This window comes from Semicossyphus pulcher, unplaced genomic scaffold, assembly GCF_022749685.1.
Source record: "Semicossyphus pulcher isolate SPU_LCO1_2020_fin unplaced genomic scaffold, fSemPul1.0.p SCAF_23, whole genome shotgun sequence".
Taxonomy (NCBI): Eukaryota; Metazoa; Chordata; class Actinopteri; order Labriformes; family Labridae; genus Semicossyphus; species Semicossyphus pulcher.
The window spans coordinates 11294110-11317378 of NW_027211697.1; the positions used below are offsets into that span (position 1 = coordinate 11294110).

At 47.6% G+C, this 23269-nt stretch overlaps 1 protein-coding gene across 1 annotated transcript; it reads left to right on the plus strand.

The window, feature by feature from the left end:
- The first annotated feature begins 1031 nt into the window (after positions 1–1031).
- Positions 1032–17809, plus strand: axin2 (axin 2 (conductin, axil)). The gene is made up of 11 exons (XM_069674736.1): positions 1032–1240; positions 2617–3545; positions 5243–5374; positions 8175–8277; positions 10085–10225; positions 10315–10850; positions 10933–11109; positions 11218–11433; positions 11537–11671; positions 12435–12602; positions 16224–17809. The coding sequence occupies exons 2-11, from the start codon at positions 2737–2739 to the stop codon at positions 16348–16350; spliced, it is 2544 nt and encodes an 847-aa protein (XP_069530837.1). The 5' UTR covers positions 1032–1240; positions 2617–2736; the 3' UTR covers positions 16351–17809.
- The last annotated feature ends 5460 nt before the right edge of the window (positions 17810–23269 follow it).

Genomic DNA, 23269 nt, shown 5'->3' on the forward strand with positions numbered 1-23269 from the left:
TGATGGCTTTTCACTCCTTTTCATGTTATCTCTGCTGCCGTTAAGGGGTATACAGACAGCAGAACGAGCTGTGCTGTCAGAGCTGCAGAGAGGAGTATTTCTTCTGTTTCTTAAATGATATGATAACATCCTTCAGGGAACTTATCCGCGGTAAACAGATGTTTTAATCTGGTGTGTTATGCATGACTATGTGCCCTTATTACCACTGGTAGGAGCTGTAGAGTGATAACAGCGCTATGATACAAGGTCCTATTGCAACATGGTGCATCTAAATAATGTCTGATAGTTAAAGTGGCGTATTTAAAATGCCTGGGTTTGTGAATAATCCAAAAGACTTTTGTCCTGCTGAAGTTTTCTTCTGCAAGTCTTAAACTCCTGCAGGAGGCAGACGTCTGTGTTTTTTTATAAATAGGTGCCTAAAGGATTTAAACGTATAGTTTCATTATTCTTCAGAGCTATTGTGGTCTTGTTATGTGACTAAAAATTCATACGAGGATATGAACGTGCTATTTTACACACGCCGGTGCATGCATTGTGCATCCCCGGGACTCCAGTGGATTAATCTGGAAAACTATGCGGGTTTTGAAAAGAAAGGATCTCTGCGTCTTTAAAGTTTATGTAGCAACAGAGGGATTGTAGCGATAATGCTATTGGGGCGGCAGATCAGTTACTTCTGACGCTCCAAAGCCTCGGGGAGTTGGCTCAAGATTCCTTGTCTTTGATAAGGTCCTCACTATGTAGCTGCAACTTCGTGATGTGGGAAAAGATTGGTAAAACGTAGCAAAAAAATCCCAGGTCAGGAAATAAACCCAGCAACCTTTAAAATATGTTTCACCCACAGTGACTGCAACGTATCCGGGAAGCGTCGACACCTGTTTTTTTTTTTTCGGTGGCATTGGGCTCAATTGTGTTTTATGCAGCTGTCGGGACCCGGCAGTCGGTTTCTTACTTTGAAGTGCGCTGCTCCAGCCTGTCGGCTCAGTTGGTGTTGGAGTCGCCTGCAGGAGAGACCTACCGTGCGGCATGGCAGCCTGAAACCAAAGGGAGGAGAAAAGGAGGAGGGAGAAAAGCGGTATTTTTTTCCTCTCGAGTGCATTTTTCTCTCCGTAAACCGACTCAAACCTGCACGGACCGTATGTGGACGCGTCGCGGAGACGAATACTGTGGATTATACGCGTTTTTGTGTGGATAAAAAACAACTACAGGAGTTTAATTTGTGTGGAGAACTCGTGGATCGATGGTAAGTTACAAGAGTGTGTGCCTCCTCAAACTGGCCCCCATCGGAGTTCCCTTTGATGTGCTGTTGACTCGCCTTTGAAGTAATGTTCTGGGGGAAAATGAGCCGCTTTTCTTGGTGTTTAAAGATCAAAAACGCCTTATATCGTATCTGTTCCATTCACTTCATTTTCTTTTGGAAGTTGTTTGATTACATATTTAAAGTCGAAGTATAAAATTGTAAGAAGAGCTCGTTTTTAGTGGAATTCCTCCCCCACAAGATCTGAGACTTTGGTGTACTTGGGATTGGACGTTGAAGAAAGGGTTGTTTTTTCGCCATAGATGCAGCATTGAGCAACTTTGTAAGACTCCAGACTACGTGACAGTATTAACCTGACTGTTTGTGTAATGTACCCGCTCTCGTGAAGGGTAATTTGCGTATCTTTTCGAGAGGTGTCCGATACACTTAGAGGATTTAAGTAGTTGCTGTGTCCGGGGCTGTTTTTTTTTTACTGTCTCTCTGATAAGTTTGCCACTTGAGCAATGTGCCGTGTGTCAGTGATACAAAGTGACATCTGCAATGTTGCACATCATTCGCTGATAAACTGTAACACTGATGCGTTTAGGTGAAGAGGCGATCATGTGTAACAAACTGCTCATAATCTCTGCGATAATGGAACAACAGACAGCTGGACGTAGTTCAACAAGCAGCATTAGCAGCAGCCAGTGAACTCTATTCACTATTTTGCTCACGTTTTCGATCTCCTCGAGTTTGTCCCACATCTGTGTCCTACATGTCCTCGCGGGGAGGCTCAATTTGACGTGATTTAGCCGCTTGTGATGAGATGTAGCGACGCAGAAATTACTGCCCAGAATATAAGAAAGTGGCAGGGATGGATGAGAGGAGGACATGTGCTCGCATTCTGCAGCAGGCAGCCGGGCTATAACCCTGACATCAGGCGTGATGGATCCGGAAGCGTTAATAAAGCCGCTCCGTGCGTAATGCTCAGGCATTTTGAAGGATTAATGACTTATTAATGATCATCGGGTCACAGGCCCGATCGAGATACGTGTGAGTACTACTTCGCAAAAGGAAGATGATGTAGATTCAGTCAAGGCATCGCTCAGGTGGTTTGATAAGCGAAATAAAACACTGTTTAATTCTTGTTCATTTGCGCCCTCGCCAAAGGCGCCACGGCAGAAATCACATTCTAGGTTGAGGTATGAAAATCTCAGTGTTTATGTAATGCTGCTGCAGCGTTTTCTCAGATTTTTCTCTGTGAACTAGTCCGTCTCCTTCTGTAAAAGTCAGAGAGGGTCTGAAAAGACTCTTACTGCGTCTCTCCCCCTTTGAAGTTGGGGCGGATCTGGTTTTGATTAGATCAATACTTTGTGTTTCAGAGAGAAGACGGGCAGCCGGAGAGAAGCTCCCCCGCTGACATAAGAGAGTGAGGAGATTACAGTAGAAGCTCAGAGGAGGCGAACAACACACAGGATCTCTCTCCTGCTGCCTTCAGAGCCATGAGCCGGGCGCTTATGGACCATATCGCCAGTAGTTTCAGAGAAGATGCTCCTCGACCCCCGGTGCCGGGGGAGGAGGGCGAGGCGCCCTGCTACCCCGGCAAACTCGTAATGATGAAAGCCCTTGAACCCCCTAAATCGGTTCTGCTCGGCTCTCCGGGCTCCTCGGCGAGGAGGAACGAGGATGGTCTTGGGGAGCCAGAGGGGAGTGCATCCCCGGATTCACCGCTGTCCCGGTGGACAAAATCTTTGCACTCTCTCCTCGGGGACCAGGACGGTGCTCTACTTTATAGGACATTCCTGGAGCGAGAGAAATGTGTCGATGCTTTAGACTTTTGGTTCGCCTGCAATGGCTTCCGACAAATGGACCTCAAGGATACCAAAACGCAGAGAGTCGCCAAAGCAATTTACAAGCGCTACATCGAAAACAACAGCATTGTCGCCCAACAGCTCAAGCCCGCGACTAAAACCTTCATACGGGATAATATCAAGAAGCAGCACATAGACTCTGCCATGTTCGACCAGGCGCAGACCGAGATCCAAACAGACATGGAGGAGAACGCGTACCAGATGTTTCTGACCTCTGACATTTACCTGGAGTACGTGAGGACAGGGGGAGAGAACCCCAATCACGTGAACTCGAACGGGCTAGGCGACCTGAAAGTTGTATGTGGATACCTGCCTACGCTCAATGAAGAAGAGGAGTGGAGTTGTGATTTCAAAGCCAAAGCGCTGGTTGGACTGTCGGTGAAGGCGCAGAGGGCCACCATGTCCATGAGGGCGGTGGAGGTGATGGAAAGCGGATACAGGTATGGCTGCAAAACCTTTAACCTCTACTAAGCTTTAGAGCAGATTCACTGCTATAATTAAGTTGCCTGCCACATGAAAGGCAGCTGAAAACATTATGCTTTAAAGTGCCACACATGAGTTTTTTTCTGTAAATCACTTCAGGGTTTGTGTTAAGTTTGTAGAAAACTCTCCCTGTCGGTGTTCCCCTCCCTGGCTCTCTCTGGCCCCTCTCACCCTCTCCAGCAGCAGCAGCCCTCTGCTGGCGCTCGCCTGGATTTCCGGGGCTTTGAAATAGTTCAGCAGAATGAGGGATCGTCTTCCACGGGAAAAGTTCACAGAGCACGGCTGGCTCTGGCCCCAGCCGGCAAATAATAGATGATGACATTGCTATGCTATGCCTCCTCCTGTACCACACTGTCCTCAAGCCTGTTGCGGCAGGGAAATAAATCTATAGATGGCACTTTGAAATTGATGTTCTGTAGCTTTGTCGCTTAGTATAACCTTTCAATCCCTGCCTTTTAATTATAGGTTTCACACAGATTTGAACTTGAACACACTGACAGCTACCTGCTTCTTAAAACAAGCTTATGTGTGTCAGTAGGAGGGGTCGGGACTTCTCTATAGCTCAATGCCTGTAGCCCAGAGTGATTCTCGCCTGACGTGAAGCCCTGGTGCCTCCCATTGTCACAGATTTAAAACATGTGGAACCCATTTCTTCCTTTTCCGCTTCCCTCTCCTCACCTCCTCTCCTCTCCTCGCGTCTGCCTCACTTTCTTTAAAAAGCAGCAACAGTACAGAATCAACACCTCCCCTCCTCAGCCGCATCACTTTATTCTTCCCTCTTTTTTTTTGTTTGCGTCAATTCTCCTCTGATTCCCTCCTTTGCTGCCATCTCCACTTTTATCTCGCTTCCTTTTGAAATCTCAGGGATGGGGACTAGGAGGCATGCTTTTGGAGAGAAAGCGAGAAAGGGGGGAAAAGAGAGCGGAAAGGAAGGACGCAGAGGAGGTGGAGGAGAAGGGTGCACCAAATGAAAGAAAGGGAGGGAGGAGAAAGGATAAATAAAGGGGGGTGAGAGAGAGGCAGGGAGGGAAGAATGCAAGGCCAGCTGTGTTAAATACCTGACTCTTTGCAAGCCCCTCTGAAGGTCAGCCCGGAGCTGGGGGGGCCTACAGCTTTAGTCCTGCTGGGTCTCTCTCCCTCCTCATGAAGACCCCTACTTTTTTTTTTTCCTCTCCTCTTTCTTTCCTTCTCTGACACACTCTCATGCTTCCGCTCTATAGTTTTTTTCCCCCCCTCTAGTCGTTCCCCCCTCCCCTTTTCTCCTCCTTCTGTACCATGGCAAGAATGCATGCACAGCGGGAGATGAATGCCGAGGAAAGAGTGAGTGTGAATGAGAGAAATGGAAAGAGAGGAATTGTGGGCTTTGTAAGAAGGCTTAAATGGGACATAAGGAGAAAACCACAGCTTTCCAAGTGCACATGAACGTGTATTTGGGGGCTGTAGGTCGCCAGGTGCATGAATCAGCCGGTCACGTTCATTGTTTTAAAGGGCAAAGGTCATATTCACACATCCCCACTTGTTTTTCTTTTCCTCTGGTCATCTGAAACGTACACTGATTTCTCACTGTATAAATGAAATGTCACCCACCTGTTGGATGTTTTCACAGTGTTCTACGTTAGCATCAATCTGACGTCTGTTGTTGTAACCTCTGCAGATCGTACAAGAGAGGAGAGTCACTCAACCCCTGCCATGTGGGCTCTTTCGCCCCCGTCAGCAGCACCAATGACAGCGAGGTGTCCAGCGACGCTTTGACGGACGATACCATGTCCCTGACTGACAGCAGCGTGTAAGTGATTACCAACCAAACATGCGTGTGTGTGTGTGTGTGTGTGTAGGAATGCCAGCACATAAGGGAACGTGAAATGAGGTGCGGAGTGGGAGTCAAAGTGGAAGAATGGTTTGCTGTAGTGGAAATCGTGGCCTCTTGAAGCCAGACTGCCGAGCCCCATCCCTGCATTCAAAAACATCCCTCTTTTTTCCTGTAAATGCAGAGACACTTTGTGAGGTGACTAACGTTTTACATTAAGTGCATCAGTCAACATGCGCTCTGCTGGAAAGATAGATTGATGGATAAAGGTACCGTAAAATCCGGAGTATAAGTCACACATTCAAAACGCACACAAATTACAGCCTACATTCTGTTTTCACCATGTCGAGTTTGCAATCCTGCTAGCTACCGGTGCTAGCGAGCGGTAGCTGGCAGCCTACAGTAACGTTGATTGTTGTGAGGGTGGCGGCTGCTATGGCGATCATGACCGCGTTGAAGCGTTAGCAACAATCACGTTAGTTGCGGCCTATAGTAAAAAGGAGACGTTGTAGCGGCTTGGACCCGGAAACAGTTTAATGTGGAGGTGTGACGTCACCGCTTAACATCCGGATTGCGCCGTCATCTGGGTAACATACCGTAGCACAATAACATGCCTCTCTTTGCATTTGCTCCTGGTATATTATATCGGATGCAGCCCACTTTTTAGATTTGAAAAAATGTATTAAAACTGGGTCTTATACTCCAAATTTTACTCTATTATATGATCCCAAACTGCAGAAATGTTCAGCAGCAGGTTATCCAAGCAAAAACTATAGCAACGGAAAAATGAATACCCCATAAATATGAAGTGACACTAGAAGATAAGTAGAAGGAAAGTGTAAACAAAGTAAACTCAACAATAATATAATAAATATTGAATTTAAACATAATATTCAGGGAGGTGTTGATTTGCAAACACAGTGTGCAGAGTTATTAAATGTGCAAAAGAAGAACTATCATGAGATCTGATGGAGCAAAGTTGCAGCTTTAGTTTTAACATCCTTGAATCCATAAATATAACAAATAACAGATGAATAATTCGTTATTTTAAGTGTCTGAAAGTTTCGCAAACTTCACATTCTTGCAAAATGACTGTAACAGCTGGTTAGTCATCAGAACTGTCGCGGGTTGACTTCCTGTCGATTGACTAATCAAGTGATTGGCTTGAAGTGTGGCGCCGCTGTCCACATGTGGTTTGCGCTGATCTGTGTACGTGCCGGGGGCCTCGTTCTCCTGTAGGATTACTTGGCGTAATCACGTGTCTCTTAAGCGACAAGGTGCTATGAAGTCATTTCAGGGTGCGCAGCTCAAGGCCGAGGGCTCTCAGGTCAGATAAACCTCGGTACGTCTTCTTCTTCCCCTCGCCTCACATGGGAGGCACGCAGGGCCCACATGGATGATGTCCCTGAAGCAGCGGGGTTTACCATGACCAAGCTAAAGATACTTACAGACTGGGACGCTGATGTTCAGAACATCCAGAGGCCTCGGCTTCTCATAAATATGGCAGCTATAAAGAGTTTGTTTTTACAACAGGGAGTCCTCTGCTCCGGCATATCTCTTCACAGCCCTGCTTCAAAGAGACCGGGGCCCATATAGTCCCGTTCTGCTGTACTTTGACCAGTGTAGTGAAAAAGCCCCGGCCACAGGGACACAACCCCCACCCCGCCTCTGCTCCTGCCTGATCTGGCCTTGATCAGAATATCTGCCTCTCTTTAGGTCAGTTGAAAGGAGCCGTAAACATTTGAATTTCATTTACAGATGAAGAAAAGAATAGAAAAAGGGAAAAGCAACGGGGGAGGAGGCGGCTGGGTGGGAAGAAAAAGAGAGTGGTGGAAGGGGGGGGGGGGGGGATTTTTGCTTATATCTTATTTATGGATTTGCTTGGACGCTGGGGAATGCAGCTGCGCAGACTTCAAACATTACCTTATCTTACAAACCAGCCTTTTGATGTGCGGAGATCAGAGGCTGGCTGCGGCAGCGCTTGCCAAATGAAGATTGGGAGGGGGGGTGGGGGGGGAGGCGTGCTTATGCGCATGACTGTGGCATTTCAAAGCAAAAGTGGAAAAGTGCTCCTCAGTTAGGCTAGGTCACCAGGAAACTGCTGTTTAGCATGGGAGAAAAGACTGTTTTACACTGTCAAGTGTTTCAGTTTGAAGCTCCAGCTTTGCCGTTTGTTGATTTCATCTTAAGCCAGTCGGCCGTTCAGCCCCTCAGATAGATTTAACCAGGTTAGCTGCACCCCTGGGTCCTGTCCTGCAGTAGCTCTTTGAATCAGTATAACCAGTAGCTAATGCTAACACTGTCCTCAGCTCTACATTAAAGTCAGTAAGGGAATGCTAATGCTGACACCACTTCTGGCCAGTAGAGCAGAGCGCACTGTGACTGCAGAGTGTGTAAGTGTGTGTGTGTGTGTGTGTGTGTGTGGTGTCGAAAGGAAATGGCCAGCAGGGTTCCCAGTGCTGTGCTGGAGCCAGAGCTGAAAATGAGTGTCATTTCTAGGGCACACAGATCCTCCTACCACCTCACTCAGAGCCGCGTAGACCTGGTCTGCTCCGACTGCTGCCTCCGTTCCCTCCTGAGCATCTTTGTTGTTCTAAGTTTAACTCTCGAAGATGAAAACAAAAACGGATGTGAGAATTAATAAATGCAGTTTCTTCTTGCTTTAAATGCGTTTGATCTCTTCAGTTGGCTAACAAGCTTCTTCCTGAATGGCTGTTTGGTCTTAAACGATGTGTCTGATTGGGTAATTGACCTCTGTGATCTCTCTGTAAACCCCCAGAGATGGCATCCCCCCGTATAAACTGGGATCCAAGAAACAGCTACAGAGAGAGATGCAGCGCAACATGAGGATGAACAGTCAAGTCTCTCTGCCTGCTTTCCCTGTAAGTACACAAACACACACACACACACACACACACATGCTCAGAAGTCTTTTTGAACCTGGGTCCCACAGAGTAATTTCCATACCACCCTCTGTTCCGGGTGTCTCTTGGTTCTATGAATAGTCCCGCAAACTGTATTCGGCATTTTCAATTCAACAACACCAGCAAAGATCTGAAGACTTACGTCAAAGATCTACTCCCACTCACACACATATGCACACACTCACACTCACGTAAGAGCACACACACACACATAAAGCTGCGAGCCCCCTCGCTACCTTTGGTGTCACCTACACCCCCATTAGGGTTCCTTGAAGTCTGCGGGAGATGGGGAGGTCTCTAAGCTGTTTATCGCCGCAGCGCTCGGAACGCACCGGGGTTTTTCTTCCCTGCCGATGCTGTAAATATGGAGAATGGGGAGAGATGAGGAAGATCGCTGCCGCTTTATCCCGAGGGCTCTGAAATCAGCCCGGTTTCCCAACAAAAACACAAAGATACTCAGACACACTCGCACGCACATGCGCGCACACGCAGCGCTTTGATCCGAGGATGAATGGAACAAACGCACAGGGAAGTGACAACTTCCAACAGAGCTGGCCCCTTTTTTTTTTTTCCACAGCACCGCCACCCCCCTTATATATATAAATATATATATACACACAGGCGCGCGCACATTCACAAACCCCCCTCCCTAAAAGTGAGGGATCTTAGGGAAGAGTTTGTCACGTGAGCTCTGAGTGGGTCAGAGGGGAGTTGGTGGCGTGAGGCAGGTCCGACACAAAGTCAGGGGGACGTCCTGCAAAAGTAAAAGTATCAGAAGCAGCGAGTTAAAATAAACTTGGTGTAACCCCAGTTTTTTTTTGAGTTCCTTGTGTTAGAAAAGATCCACAGATTGGTTCTCGCTTCTCTTCTCTCCCTGTCCCCCTTTTGCTTTATTTTTTGCTTTTTTTCTTGTTTTTGTTTCCCGTCTGATTTTTGGCAATGGCTGCCATTCCCATGGTGCACCAGCCCTAGGCTCCATCAGACAGCGCCTCTTTTTCTCACTCTTTTCTCCCCTTCATCCTCACTACAAAGGGTTGGGAGAGACAAAAAAAGAAAGAAGAAGAAAAATCAAGAAAGCCCTGGTGCAAAAATGCAAATAATTTAAAATGTGTGTGCGTGTACACACACGTCCTCGTACTGTCACTGTACTGTACCTCAAAGGTGCCCAGTGTGTGACAAGGGGGGAATAAATTACCTTAACCTGTCTGATCTCCTGTCCTTTTTTGGCACCTTTATCTCTTTCCTCCAATCCTTCCCTCTCTTCATTTTCTCTTTCTCTCCCCTCCTGCAAGGACACATCTCTGCATCTCAACTTCTCCCACATTTTTAATCCCTTATCCTTTCCTCACTGGAGTTCCCTTCCACCCCCTGTCGATATGTGGCTTTTATTCCAAGATGTAAAGCCACTGCTTCCCATCTATCTATCCCTCCATCCCTCCCTCCGCTATCCTATTCTCCCCCCACTGAGTGTTTGATATTTGACGAGGAAGCCTTTGAAGTGAGCTGACTTTAAAGAGGCCTGCTGATGATGACAGAGGGACCCAGCCGCGGCCTAGCCCAGCGTGACCGTACGCCAGGCCTGACACTTTTTTGAAACAACCCCGGAGCGCTGGGTGCCTATCAGAGCGCCCGGGATCAGTACCACCAATGGCGGAGCGTGCGCTGGTGGAGAATATTCATAAATGTAGACCGATGTTGGGGAGGGAACCGGGGCTTGGTCATGGAGGGATGATGCAACGGCTAATGTATCTCCTTCTCCCCAAAGCGTACTCGCCGTCCTCCCAAGGAGATGGTCCCGATGGAGCCGGCAATGTTTGCAGCCCAGCTCATCTCCCGCCTGGAGAGCCTGAAGAGAAAGCAGGACACCATCAACTCTCTGGAGGAGAGGCTGCAGCAGATTCAGGAGGTTTGTGTGAGCTTCTTTTTTTACTGGAAAAGTCAATTGAAGTTTTTTTTTATTCCTCATTATGATAACTTTGTGTGCCTTCTCACCAGGAGGAGGAGCGAGAAGATACAGAGATTATTGCAAGTGCTCCTCAGCTCTCTCCGCACCCCCTGATGCTCCTTCCTGGTTCCTCTGATGAGGACCCGCAGGCCATCTTGGATGAACACCTCTCTCGCGTCCTGAAGACGCCTGGCTGCCAGTCCCCTGCTGTCATCCGCCACTCCCCTCGCTCTAGCTCCCCGGAGCACACGGCCTTCACACGGGCAGGCTTAGGTATCAAAGCCCTGGTAAGGACGGGACCCTCCGCTCCTTCGTCCATCTCAAGTCCTGACCAGGGGGCCCTCAGTCTGGCCTTGGGACCCAGCAGGACCCTCGTAAGCAGGCAGAGCACAAAACACATCCACCACCATTACATCCACCATCACGCCAGTCCCAAGAGCAAGGAGCAGATTGAAAGGGAGGCAGCTCTCAGGGTGCACGGCCTGTGCTCCAGCAGTGGCGAGTGTCAGCCCTGCCAGCCTTACCAGCGCAGCCGCAGCCTGGGCCGGGAGATGTGTGGGGCCGTCTCAGCAGACAGCAGCGTGGGGTAAGCGCTGCTCTGAATTCTTCTCCTGCGTATCTCCTGATGTCTCCTGCTTTTTGTATTAAAACGTCTCTCTTCCTCCCAGGCGTTCCAGCTCTCTGTCCAGGCGTGTGTGTCGGTCGGGGGTTGAGGACGGAGCAGCAGAGAGGTGCATGGAGGACTGCGGGCTCTCGCAGCTGCCCAGCGACACAACTGACCCCACCCAGAATGTGCTGCAGTGGATCCTGGAAAGTAAACGGCAAGGCAGGCACAAGTCTCACAGGTGAGCGCTCGCAGGGACCTAAAGTTCTTTGGTTTTATAGTTTTATTCAGTCACATACGTCCCAGCATTGCATGTTGTTAATGCATATCTTTCATTTCTCCCCTGCAGTAACCAGAGCACCAAGAAATCCTTTGGAGGCTCTTCCACCCAGACGCACACGTGGGGTGGTGGTGGAAGCTGTGGCCACCTACGTAGCCACCAGCCCGCCCAGCCATTCATCCAGGACCCAGCCATGCCTCCCCTGCCCCCTCCCAACACTTTGGCCCAGCTGGAGGAGGCCTGCCGCAGACTGGAGGAGGTCTCAACCAAAACTACCAAGCAAAGGTACACAGAAACATGAGAGCAGCTGATGAATGTTGCTCTTAGCCTTCGTCGTATGACTTGTAACAATCCCAGGAGATTAAGTGTCTGTCACATCTCTTCTCAGGCATTCAGTGTCCAGTGTCCAGCAAGAGAAGAGCCACCTAGTGCCTGTCCAGGGTGAGGGGTCCGTCCCTCTGTCTTTAGCCAATCCCAGCCCTGCTGGCCTCCCCACAACCAGCCCCGGCCTCCAATCAGAAGAGTACGATGCCTCTAGCGTCCTGCCCTCCCTCTCCTCTCCTCCTCTCTGCTCCTCTTCCTCCTCCTCTCAGCCATAGCCTCCACCTTGCAGTGTACTTCTACCCTTTTAACTCTTCCAACTTGACACCTGCTTTTGCTCGCCGCACATGTAGGCAGACAGACAAGTGTTCAAACTTACATATTGCACATGTGCACACACCCACATACATCACTTAAAAGAGAGGGTGACCCCCTTTTTGCAAAGCTTATTTTAAGCTTTGTACACAGATGCCTGGCTCTGCCTCTGTTTGCATGAATCTTGTGTATTTGTGCTGTGTGTGGGGAGTGTGTAGTCACCGCACCACCTGACTGAGACATCCCTTTCATATATATGTATCATTTTTATTGGCTGTCCTTCAGTGAGCTGGCAGTCGGCTGGGGCGAGCAGAGCTTAGCAAAGAGAGAGCTCCTCTGAAGTGGGCCTACAAAGCCTTGGACATAGCTGAAGGGGAATTGATAATACTGTGCCCCTTCTCCATGCACACACACAACACACAAGTACACACTTTCTGATGGCACTGGGTCACTCTCTCTCTCACTCAGTGGTATTCTTCTTTTAGGGTGCTGTTATGTATTTCTAGTCCTCTCTTCTGTACACTTTAGCACATTTAGTTTTCAGTCCCTGAGAAGCTTTGCTCTGTTTCTGATTTCTCTTCAAGTCGTTATTTTCTCATCACGATGATGTCCACTCCTTCTAACACACTCTTTGTCTCCTCCACAATCAGGATGAAGGAGTGTAAAAAGGGTTCAGGAAGCCATGGGGTGTGCGGCGGCGAGACAGTGGTGACATATTTCTTCTGCGGGGAGGAGATCCCGTACCGGAGGACGATGAAGAGCCACAGTCTCAATCTGGGCCACTTCAAGGAGCAGCTCCGCAAGAAGGGCAACTACAGGTGTGTGGATGGAGACTCACTCCGAATAGAGGTGTTGCCTTAAAGGGCCGGTAGTCCTCTCATGCTGTTATGGGGAGCTAAAGCCATTACGCTTCTCCAATGGGCCCTGGAAAACCTCCGCCAGATGAGGCGTTTTACGTAGCCCGGGACGCCCGCCTCCGATGTCTCGTTCAAAATCGTCAGATTTGAAATCCTGAAGATGTTTTCGACGATCCACCGGTATATTCTCGTCGTGTTTCCGATTCTGTGCCGCTCTGAGCCGTTGCCTGCAGCGATCAATGTCCTTGACTGGAAAGCGGTCGTATTTTACTCCCGCGTCTCTCGCTGGGCCGTTCCTTTCAGAGGGAGGGGCGCAATGCACGCTGGGTGTTGTAGGAATGTAGAATGGGAGAAACCACGAGCTGTTTGTACGACTTTCTCCACAGCTATGGCGCCAATTTCAAACATTACTGCTTCTATCGATTACAGAGAACACCAGCTGTGACTGACGGTGGCTTTTTCCAGGGGCCAGTTGCTCCTTAAAGTTTTACGAGGGTAAATTCAGTGATGTAATGTGAACTTTTGCCATCGGTGCTTCTGTGACGCTGTGATTGCGGGCTATAAAAGCGCTATCAGTTCATCGGCCTTGATCTACAAAGTGTTTGAAAACACAAAAATGATTTATGGAGCAACCCTCCCGCAGGCTGGAAGTGAGACTTCAGAAAAGGGAAGCGTGTTATTAAAACTTCATTTTTTAAACGTTGCAAACTAATGGGACAGGAAGTGGAGGAGTAAATTCTTCATTACCGTCATCTCAGCCTAACCTGGTGACCTTTCTAAGACATTTAGAGCAATCAAAATGACCACAATCCAACAGGGAAGCACTAATGGAAACCACAAGCTGAAGCGAGCTATCGTGAGCTAAAGCGTCACCGTCTAATGCTACATTATTTGACTGTTGAAATGTGGTCAGCCGCCCGTGTGACCTGATGTATTCTGTCCACATTTATCAGAGCGTTGTCTGTGTGCAGCTCTGTTATCGGAGTTTGTGTGTGTGCAGTCAGATTCACCCCTCTGTGGGTTTTATGTGTGTGTGTGCGTGTGTTGAGGGGGGTGCAATGAAAAGGAAAGGACAAGAGCGAGCGAGCGCGGGAGGGTGGGTGGTGCGGGGGTTAGTGGAAGAGTTTGAACTGCAGCGATTTGGGTCCCATCTGGTATTGATTTCCATGCTAAGGCACACTTAATACACACGGCTTTGAAGCCCCGGCCCCTTTCATTTCAACCAACAAAGACTCACACAAATGGCCAGCGTGCAAATTCTTCACTGATGCTATCAGGGGCTCTCTTTTCCCCTGCCCTGGTGTGTGTGTGTGTGTGTGTGTGTACGTGAACGTGCTTGCGTTGAACGTGCACAATGTTTACACATGTTGTAATCATTTTATGGATATTTTTGAAAGGCAGATTGTTAAATGCCAGATACGCTTGTTTGCTGTACTTGAGGGCGCTGACTGAGGCCGCGCAGCTCCGGCGTGTTTGCAGAGAGAGATTCTTTCTTTGATTGCTTCTCTCCAGTCGGCATTAAAGGGAAAAGATCAAACATTCACTGTTTCGGCCGCCGTGCTCTCCAGGACAAGCATGAGTCGAGTATTGTGTTAATAATTACAGGTATCCGACTCTTTTTAGCAGAACTTACAGGCGCTTCTTCCCGTCCAGATGTGCGCCGCGTTTTCGCATCAACAAATGTGACAAGCACTTAGCTCCGAGCTCCCCACATCTGTCCGTCTCCCCCCTCTTCTTTACTCCTCTCTCTTGGCTCGGCGTCTCAGTTCCCGTGTCATACCATCCGCATTTTTTGGAAAGAGAGCGGCGCAGCGCTTTAATAGCAGCCAGAGAATGTGTGGAGTTGGGTCATTTCAACATGGCAGCGGTTCAACAAAGAACAGTACTGCCGGGCCCTGCCAGACGATATTGGTGCCAGATGTCAGTGCAAACGCAGGGAGAAGGGGAGAAGGGGGGAAAAACAGATCTAGCCACATAAAACATGTTCCAGTGGAAATTCAGGCTCTCTCTGTCTCTGTCTGTCTCTCTCAGCAGAAAAAAGAGCGTGGCTCTTTGAAGATTTTTTTGAACGAGTGGAGTTCTCTCTTTCCTCCTCAGGACGGGAGAGAAGGATACAGTTATTAGTCGTGTTTTACGCTCTTTCATCTCCTCTGATTTATCCACATTGTCTTATTTACTCGCTCAAGTTAAAGCCTTCCGATAATTTCATGTAGCTGCTTTTATTAGAGACCACCTTCGCGCTGATCGGCGAGTCTTTGCGAGGATTCTGCAGCTCTGTTTTTTGTTTTTTTATAAGAATCACATGTTGGACTTTGTCAGCCTCACATCTCATTAAAAACAAAATGCTCACAAACATACCCGCATTCCAGTCACCCCACACATGGAGCAAACCGAGGCATTTTTCCATTACATAGTTAATGAGTGAAACCCACCCCTGCTGCTTTCTCTTCCTCTAAAAACCAGGATGGGGGGGTTGCATCATTAATGGCCCAGTGAAGTCACGGCTGACGAGAAGCCCCTCCTCGCTTTTTCGTCAGCACGCACACACACAGAAAGTTGTCAGTCTGCTGCCCTTCCTATAGCACCCAGCGAGAGCTCATGCTATCAACAGGGGCAAGGAAGTACACGGTGTACTCCTCCTCCTCCTCCTCCACTTTGTTCTTTTCTTTGTCCTGTAGTAATGAAACGGGGATGAGGGCCGAGTGAAAGCCCGCGCACGTGCGTCTTCTAACAAGTGCACGAGCGGGTGTGTTGGAGTTAGGAGGGGGGGGTAATGACAGGCAGACTTCCAGGCACCCAAAATTTCAGCCTTTGTCAAAGGACCCCTTCATTTGCACGCTGGCCTAATTGGCCCCTGTTAGCCGGGGCAGAACTCACAACACGGTGGAGAAGAAGGAAAAGGAGAGGTGAAAGAGAGATGAGATGAAGAGTGGGAGTGTCTTATTTCAGACAGAGGTCGCACCCCACCTCGAGAAGCCGGTGGACTCAGCAGGCTCGGCTGATTGTGCACCAAGTGGCTCTTCGCAGAGAGCGGAAGTGATGCTTGATGATGAGACGGTGGCAGAAAGGGGGCGGCAACAAGCTGTTTGACTTTGAGGCTCTTTTGGCTTTTATCTTGAATCGTGCCTGTATAGCCGCTTTCCCACTGGTCAAAAAACACGCTACACGCTACAATCGGCTTTCAGACCCGGGTAATGACTCTGCAGTAGACCCGGGTAATTAGCGCCTCGGCTCCGATCCGCATTGATGCGAACACAAAACCCCTTTCCGGCGCGATTTTACGCTCCGTCGGTAACTTGTCCTCATCGTCTCAGCTACAAATTCCGCCCGTCTCCGTCCGAGCAGCGCTCGAACATCGTTCCAAATTTGTCGGCGCCGAGTTTGATACACAGACTGAATGAGTAATAGATACAATAAAGACCTAACCACCGGAAGGAGTATACTTCACTGGCAATGGGAAAAAAGACAATCAGCATTTATTAGCGGGTCTGAGAAACCTGCATCATTGTGCTAATTTTGGTGGGAAAGAGGTATAAAGAAAGAGTCTGTGGGTGTTAACTCTCTGTTGTCTCTCTGCTGCAGGTACTACTTCAAGAAGGCCAGCGATGAGTTCGAGTGCGGCGCGGTCTTTGAGGAGGTGTCTGACGACGGCTCCTTGCTGCCCACCTACGAGGGAAAGATCCTGGGCAAGGTGGAGAGGATGGAGTGAGGACCCTCCCTCGTGTCGCGGATTACTCTCCTTCGGGACGCTTCACCCCTCCGTGGATTTACTCCTTCATGTGCTCGGAAACACGACGTCTGTGTCTTTTTAAGCTAAGACTGGAGATACAAGGTTCGGGAAGATGGACTGGGTTAAAAAAAAAGAAGACTATCGGTGAAGAAACGGCGGATTGTGTGTTGCTGGACTGAAACGTCTCCGTGTTTCCAGCAGAGAAAACTCTAGAGACTCTAGGTGAATGACCACTCCTCAAAGAAGCGGGGCGGCGGCGGGTTCAAATCTGAGACTGATAACCCGCCTGCCCCGGCCTGTACTAGCATTTGCTTACGGGCAACTTGCTAGCACACCGCTAAAATGTATATGCAAATATACATGTACATTGCATTGTATTGTGATGCTCGTATTGCTGTGTAAAGATTTCTATTGCTATTTATTGGAAAAATCCCTGCCCCAACCCGTTTATTCTTCCATGGACAAGCTGCTTGGAGTTGGAGAAACCTCTCTGATTTTCCTGATTATTTTTCATTCCCTTCTGTGCATCAGTTCTCAAGCAAAGGAAATGGGTTATATTCATTTTCTGCCCCTCATACTGAACTGTAAACTTCAAAAATACCTCTTCAGAAACTCCGCTCCTGCTCCTGGAGGTTTAGTGGGACATCTCTGATCTCTTGGCTGGAGAGCTTACTGCTGAAGCTTTGAGAATGGCTCTCTATCACTTAAAAGTTTAATAATATATTTACTACTGCAGTGCTATTTGTGGTTGTGTCCCCATCTGCTCTGAAGGGCCCTGAGTGTACTTTTAAAAAAGGAACAAAAATGCTATTAATGTTTAATTCCCCACACTGGGAGTCTGCCCAGCTAGCCTTGATCTGTCGCGTCTTAGTGCCTTTGTTTCAGTGGCGCAGGCATCGCACAAATAGCCTACGTATTTGTAGAGAGGAAACGGCCCTGAACAGGTCCCCAAAATGTGTTTACACCAATATTAATATTTACCAACAAAAAGCTCTATAACGTGCTCCCCAACGTGCTTACCTTCGTGATTGTGTGACTGAGTTGTTGTTGAGTAGGGGTTACTCTGTGTGTGTTTGAAGCCTGCACTCTGAGCTGCAGATGATGATGATGATGGTGGTGATATACACTATGTCCATAGTGTTGATACTGAGTACAGTAGCTGTGCCTACATGGATTCTTGCCGTGTTTTACCCAGTTTTCAGGGTCCTATTACTCCCTTGGTTTTCTCAAGGGGCCTTATGTTGAAAAGATATTTTTATGCCTTTTAGTATCCGTTTCATCATGTTTATGTTTTATAATATTTTTCATGGCTTCCTTGGCTCCACTTGTAAACTGTAAATTATGCGTTCTATAGAGCTCAGTTGAAAAGATGCCTCGGTACTTTAATTATTGTAATTATGAAGAGATGTAGCCTTTATTAAAATGTTCTATTTTTCAAATTAGCAAATGGCTTCCTATGGTTTTTTTCTGTGTGTCTTGTGATGGATTCTTTCAGCTCTAATTGGGATGTGTGTGTGTGTGTGTGTGTGTGTGTACAACAAACTCCACCACACACACACACACACACACACACACCCCCGCTGTGGAGAGTTCCAGAGAGAAATATCCGCCAGATTTGCATCCATTATCAGCTCTTAATTTACTCCCTGTTGGAAATTAAAACATGCAGCATTAATTTGGCCACCGGAGCCTCTGTGATTTAAGGAGAGTATCTAAAGTGTGTTTTAATGAGACATTTGGCAAATCGTGCTATAAGTACATTTCACACCGCTATTTGCGGGGTTCGGCCTCCTGTGGCACTGCGGGAACGGTGTGCGTGTACTGTGGAGTGTGCTCAGACTCAATTAGGGCCCCAGTGAACAGATGAAAAGTCACACGGTGGCTGAGAACAGACTGCTGCGTCAATTTAAGTTACAGATGTGCGGTAAAGTCTGTCTCGTCGAGGTTCACTATTTCTTAATCCGGTCTTACAGCTAAAGTGCCCGTATGAACATTGAAACACATTTTACGTACTATATTAATTTAAATAAATGTTAAATGTCTATCACCGAATGAGGTAACACAACGGAAAGGCAGTACTGATTTGGCCAAAATGTAGTATGCAGTGTGCAAACAAAAGCAACATGTGCAGTGTGCCAAAAATACCCGGATGTCGAACTGATACGGAGAAAATCTCCAGGATGCATCGGACCAGTCTACCTCGCCTGCTGTATCCCACAATGCAAAGCGCTGGAACATCACAGTGGCAGTTCAAATAACAGACAGCAGCAGCATTCCAGCAGAAAGGGGTGCTGTAGCTAAGGAAGCAGCGGTTATTGTTTACTTCTGCCTGGTGTAGCATACTGCTAAATTAATTTGAAAAGCTCCTCCATACTACAGACTACTAACGAACGCAGGATGTAGTATATATATATAACCAGCAGTGGTTGGTCTGCCAGAGAGGGTAGGCGGAGCTAAGCGGCTGCTTTTCCGCTCTCTGCAAGTGTTGCAAGTAAACAGTAATCTACTATGGCTGAACAAACAAAGAAAAGATGGATGACTACAGATACAACTTCAACAAGAAGTGAAAATCTAAAGAAAAAGAAACAAACTCGACGCTCAGATGAAGCAAACAGTCTGAAAAGGAAAGCGACCGTCAGCCAGGAAAATCAAGAGTTACAACCGGAGCCAACCGTGGACGTCACAAACTGAGATCTTTGAGATTACAACTTTAATGACCCTTTTTTATGAATTTTGTCGACAAAATTGTCACTTTGTGCAAAAATTGAATGTTTAAGTTAGACGAACAAAGTGTCAATCTTCAAAAGAATCAAACATTTTATTGCAAAATAATTTTATAACCAACCAGCAACTTTATTTGGATTACACCCTTTTGATTTCTGTACTTTAAACTGCTGAAATCATCTTCAGATAAAGTTTAAACAAATTTACCAGAAAAAAAAAGACTGTGGATTTTGTCTCACGTCTCTTAGAATTGAACCCTCTTTAGTAAAGGGTCTGTTATTTAATAGTGCAACACTTTTTATAGTGATCCACTTTGAAACGCTCAACGCCTCACCGTCAATATAAATGTCAGGTCTGAGATGAGTTTCAGGAATAATAAAAAGCTACAAAGGCATCACTTCTTAAATGAAAGAGGAGGCTAAAGCACGGAGTAGCTTGCTTGTTGTTCTCGGGGGCTTTCGGGTGATCACTGTGAGTTATTGATCATGTACAGCCACCCTTTAAAAGCCAATATTACATCTTTCATATGTTCTACAAATCTCATTACGAAACTAAATAACAGTCCGTCTTTAAATACGTCCCTACCTTATCGGTTGCTCTCGCTCTTGAGCTCCTTGGTTCCTTCCTGGTTTCCTTTTCTAAGGGGCTCTATTTCCTAAAACAACTGGGCAGTGCAGGTGTTGGCAGACGATACTTAAACAGGAGTAAATGCCGTATTTCTTTGGGACTATTTGCAGCTGCGGATTAATACACGTTAGCAACAATGTCGCTCGACGATGAGGAATCTAATTTAAAGGGACGAGAGTTGTGCTGTATCGCCTGACACCCTCGTGTGAGCCGTGGATCGTTTTCCACAAGTATCTACCTCACATGAGACCTTACTTAATGTAAATATGTAATACTTTATACCTTCACACACATGCACACTGATATCTTCACACACACTTTGCCTCACCTCGCTCTCCTGCCGCCCCCGCTCCTTTTAACTTCCTTTGGCTAAGAGTGTTGCTTATGCTGCCTTTCATATTGAAAGGGCATCATGATATTGTTAAAATACCATTTTCAGCCCTTTCATCAGCAAAGGTCAGTGCATACACTTGAAGGCCATCCTTTGGACTCCTCAGAACTAAGAGGCTCTCACTCAGCGGCGCTCCGCTGTCAGAAGGCCTTGTGAACCCGTCTTTGTGTGGGGGGCTATTTTAGACGGGGTCATCCTTTAGAAGAGAGAGCCGGGCCAGGTAGACTTTACACGGCTGTTCAAACATGTGAACGCTTTTTAAAAGGGGATTCAAATTTAGGGCCAATTTAAGGTTGCTGAGAAAGAGTTAATTTACAGTTATTTGTAAGACTTTAATCTTTTAATGAGGTTACAGGACAATATTTAGCTGGTTCTGTGCTCCCCTCTGATTCCCCTCACACTGGGTTTACATAGAGCCTAATGTTCTGATTACAATCAGTTAAAAGCCCAAACCGAATAAAAATGCTGCCCCAGAGGGCTGGTTGCAGAGGGGTGGTTTAAACCTTTTCATGAACCGATCAAATGAAAAATTGTACCATGTAAATAATATGACCCGATCACGTCCCGACTGCATTCTTCTGCGCACACCCTCCGTCTTGACTTACATGCGTAGCGATGGACATTTCAACAAGTTAAACTAGACAACATCAGAGAGCATATTTTTAATTCAAACATTAAGAAACCTGAAAGTTATAATCTCAAAGATCTCAGTTTCGTTCTCTTTGGCGCCACCTATGGCGATAAACGGTAATTGCGGGAGCACACTTCCCAGATATCCAGACAGTGCTGCATGTGTGACGTCCACGGTTGGCTCCGGTTGTAACTCTTGATTTTCCTGGCTGACGGTCGCTTTCCTTTTCAGACTGTTTGCTTCATCTGAGCGTCGAGTTTGTTTCTTTTTCTTTGGATTTTCACTTCTTGTTGAAGTTGTATCTGTAGTCATCCATCTTTTCTTTGTTTGTTCAGCCATAGTAGATTACTGTTTACTCGCAACACTTGCAGAGAGCGGAAAAGCAGCCGCTTAGCTCCACCTACCCTCTCTGGCAGACCAACCACTGCTGGCGGATCCAAAACGCGTCACTAACTGGGCGCCGCTTGTGATTTCTTCCGTCTGTAATACTGCAAATGCAAAGACTCTGTGCACTGAGCGCCTGCTCTACTGACTGAGCTAAACCGGCATCTCACCTGATCTTTATTTCAGATTATTCCAGAGAAGGAAACCCTCAAGCTTCAGCTATTCAGTCTGAGAAGTCAGCATCCGACATCACAGTGACAGCTCGATGCTTTATTACTTTACATCACATCCATACATCCCTTTCCCTCAGGAGGAACTCGTCTAAGACAACCAGTCCTGGCAGCTATCTGTTCCCCTGACTGGTCACCACTTTAAGAAATCAGCTTTGGCCAGTAATGAATTGGCACAACTTTGTGCCAACCTGCCACCTCGCCCCCCTCATCACCCACATCTCTGCCTGCTATTGTTTCCCCCCGATGATATCCAACGTCTGCTACCTGTCCCGCCCACATGAGGCCAGATCAAAGGCTCTGGCTGTGAACAACGGCTCACAGGAACCTAAACAGGAAGTGGAACCAGGATCACACAGATGCGCTTTGATCGGCGGAGGCAAGGCTTTGACGTCTGTATGCGGTCATGACTGTTCCAGCTACTTTCCAAAATGGATTGTTATAGATCAAAAGACTTGACACTGGCAATCCACTTAAAAGCAACTGATGTGTGTATTAAACGCAGACTTAAACACAATGTAGGGTAAAGTGGAGTCTGAAACATGCAACCAAAGCACAGCTGAGCAGAGAGCCCATGGGAAAAAAACTCAATGTCTCTTACCGCGAACCTCAACCTCATTTAAATACTCTCCAATCATTCCAGCACAGACGGATATGAGAGAATGAGACCCCCAATTTTGGGTCCTGAACCCCTTCATTTGTAACCTGGATCGGCCAAGCGAGTTGTTCCGCACAGGCATCGACCCAGACAGCCATGGGACTGTGGTCAACCAGGGGGCCTCGCCTGGAACCGGGCCAGGCGCCACTGCGGTAGCTGATCCCCCTACCATGTGACCAATCATGTGACTTTTTACAGCCTGCTTCAACCAATGGCAGACTCATTTGGTATCACATAATGCCGGATTGATTGACATGTTTAGATGGCAGCTGCTTTGCCAAAAAGAACCAGAATCTATCCATCAAAAGGAAGTGAAGAGAGCTGTTACTGCAGCTTATAGACTGCTCAAATGTGCATTATAGAGGAGTGAGTTAATTAAGGACAAACATTTGAAGGCTGAAACAAATCTTCCAAAGACGCCACTTTCCCAACACAGAAAGAAGGGCTTCATATTTCCTGAAACACACAACAAGAATCTGCAGAGATTGTGTATCTCACACATGCTTTGGGAAACCAAGAAGACAGGCTGTTTGCCGTTTAGGGCCAGTAATTCAATCTGCCAGCAGTGCTGCGCGCCAGTATCGGATGCTTTGCTGCTAAAAGGGCGCTGAGGACGCGAGGCATGATAGCTAACCGTGTCGCGTCGGGGGACTCTGCGAGCATCCTCCCTGCAGCTGAAGGAAAAGCATCTTTTGTAAGGAGAGTGATCACCATTGTCCTCCTCTGGTGTTTACGTTCGTCTTGAATTTCACCGAGCGCACAGCGCCGCCCCACAGAGCCACAGCACGGGCATTGTTCTGGGCCCGTGCAGGAATGGTAGCCTGCAGTCACCTTCTCTCTGACTGTCGCCATTGTCCCACCACCAACCCCCCAAACTCCTTTGTTTTTGCTCCCCACCACAGACAGCTCAGATTGTTGCCTGATGTTGCTTCCTCTCATCCCTTTGTTTCCACATCTCCTCTTTGTATGACTTTCCTCCTCCGTGTAGGTCGGTGTGTGAGTGGTTGGAGGGGCTGGGGAAGCGTGGGGTCGGGGGCTGGAGGAGGGGGGGTTAGGGTACACAGAGTGCATGTGAAGTTTTATGGCTAACCACATGTGTTTTTGAATCTTTGAGCCCCCACGTTTTTTCCCAGGGTGAGGGGTTGTAGTGTGTAGCAGGAGGATGGGGCGGAGAGAGGGAAGTTGGGGTATGAGAGAGAGAGAGAATTAAGGAACCAGGGCGGGGACATGTGGTTCTTGTTTGGGGCGCTGCA

What these genes read in the sequence shown, in the direction of transcription:
- axin2 (XM_069674736.1), top strand. Translation starts at nt 2,737, where the DNA reads ATGAGCCGGGCGCTTATGGACCATATCGCCAGTAGTTTCAGAGAAGAT. An exon ending in GGCTGCAGCAGATTCAGGAG is followed by an intron (nt 10,226 to 10,314) that starts GTTTGTGTGAGC and finishes CCTTCTCACCAG; the next exon opens with GAGGAGGAGCGAGAAGATAC. An exon ending in CCCGGCCTCCAATCAGAAGA is followed by an intron (nt 11,672 to 12,434) that starts GTACGATGCCTC and finishes CTCCACAATCAG; the next exon opens with GATGAAGGAGTGTAAAAAGG.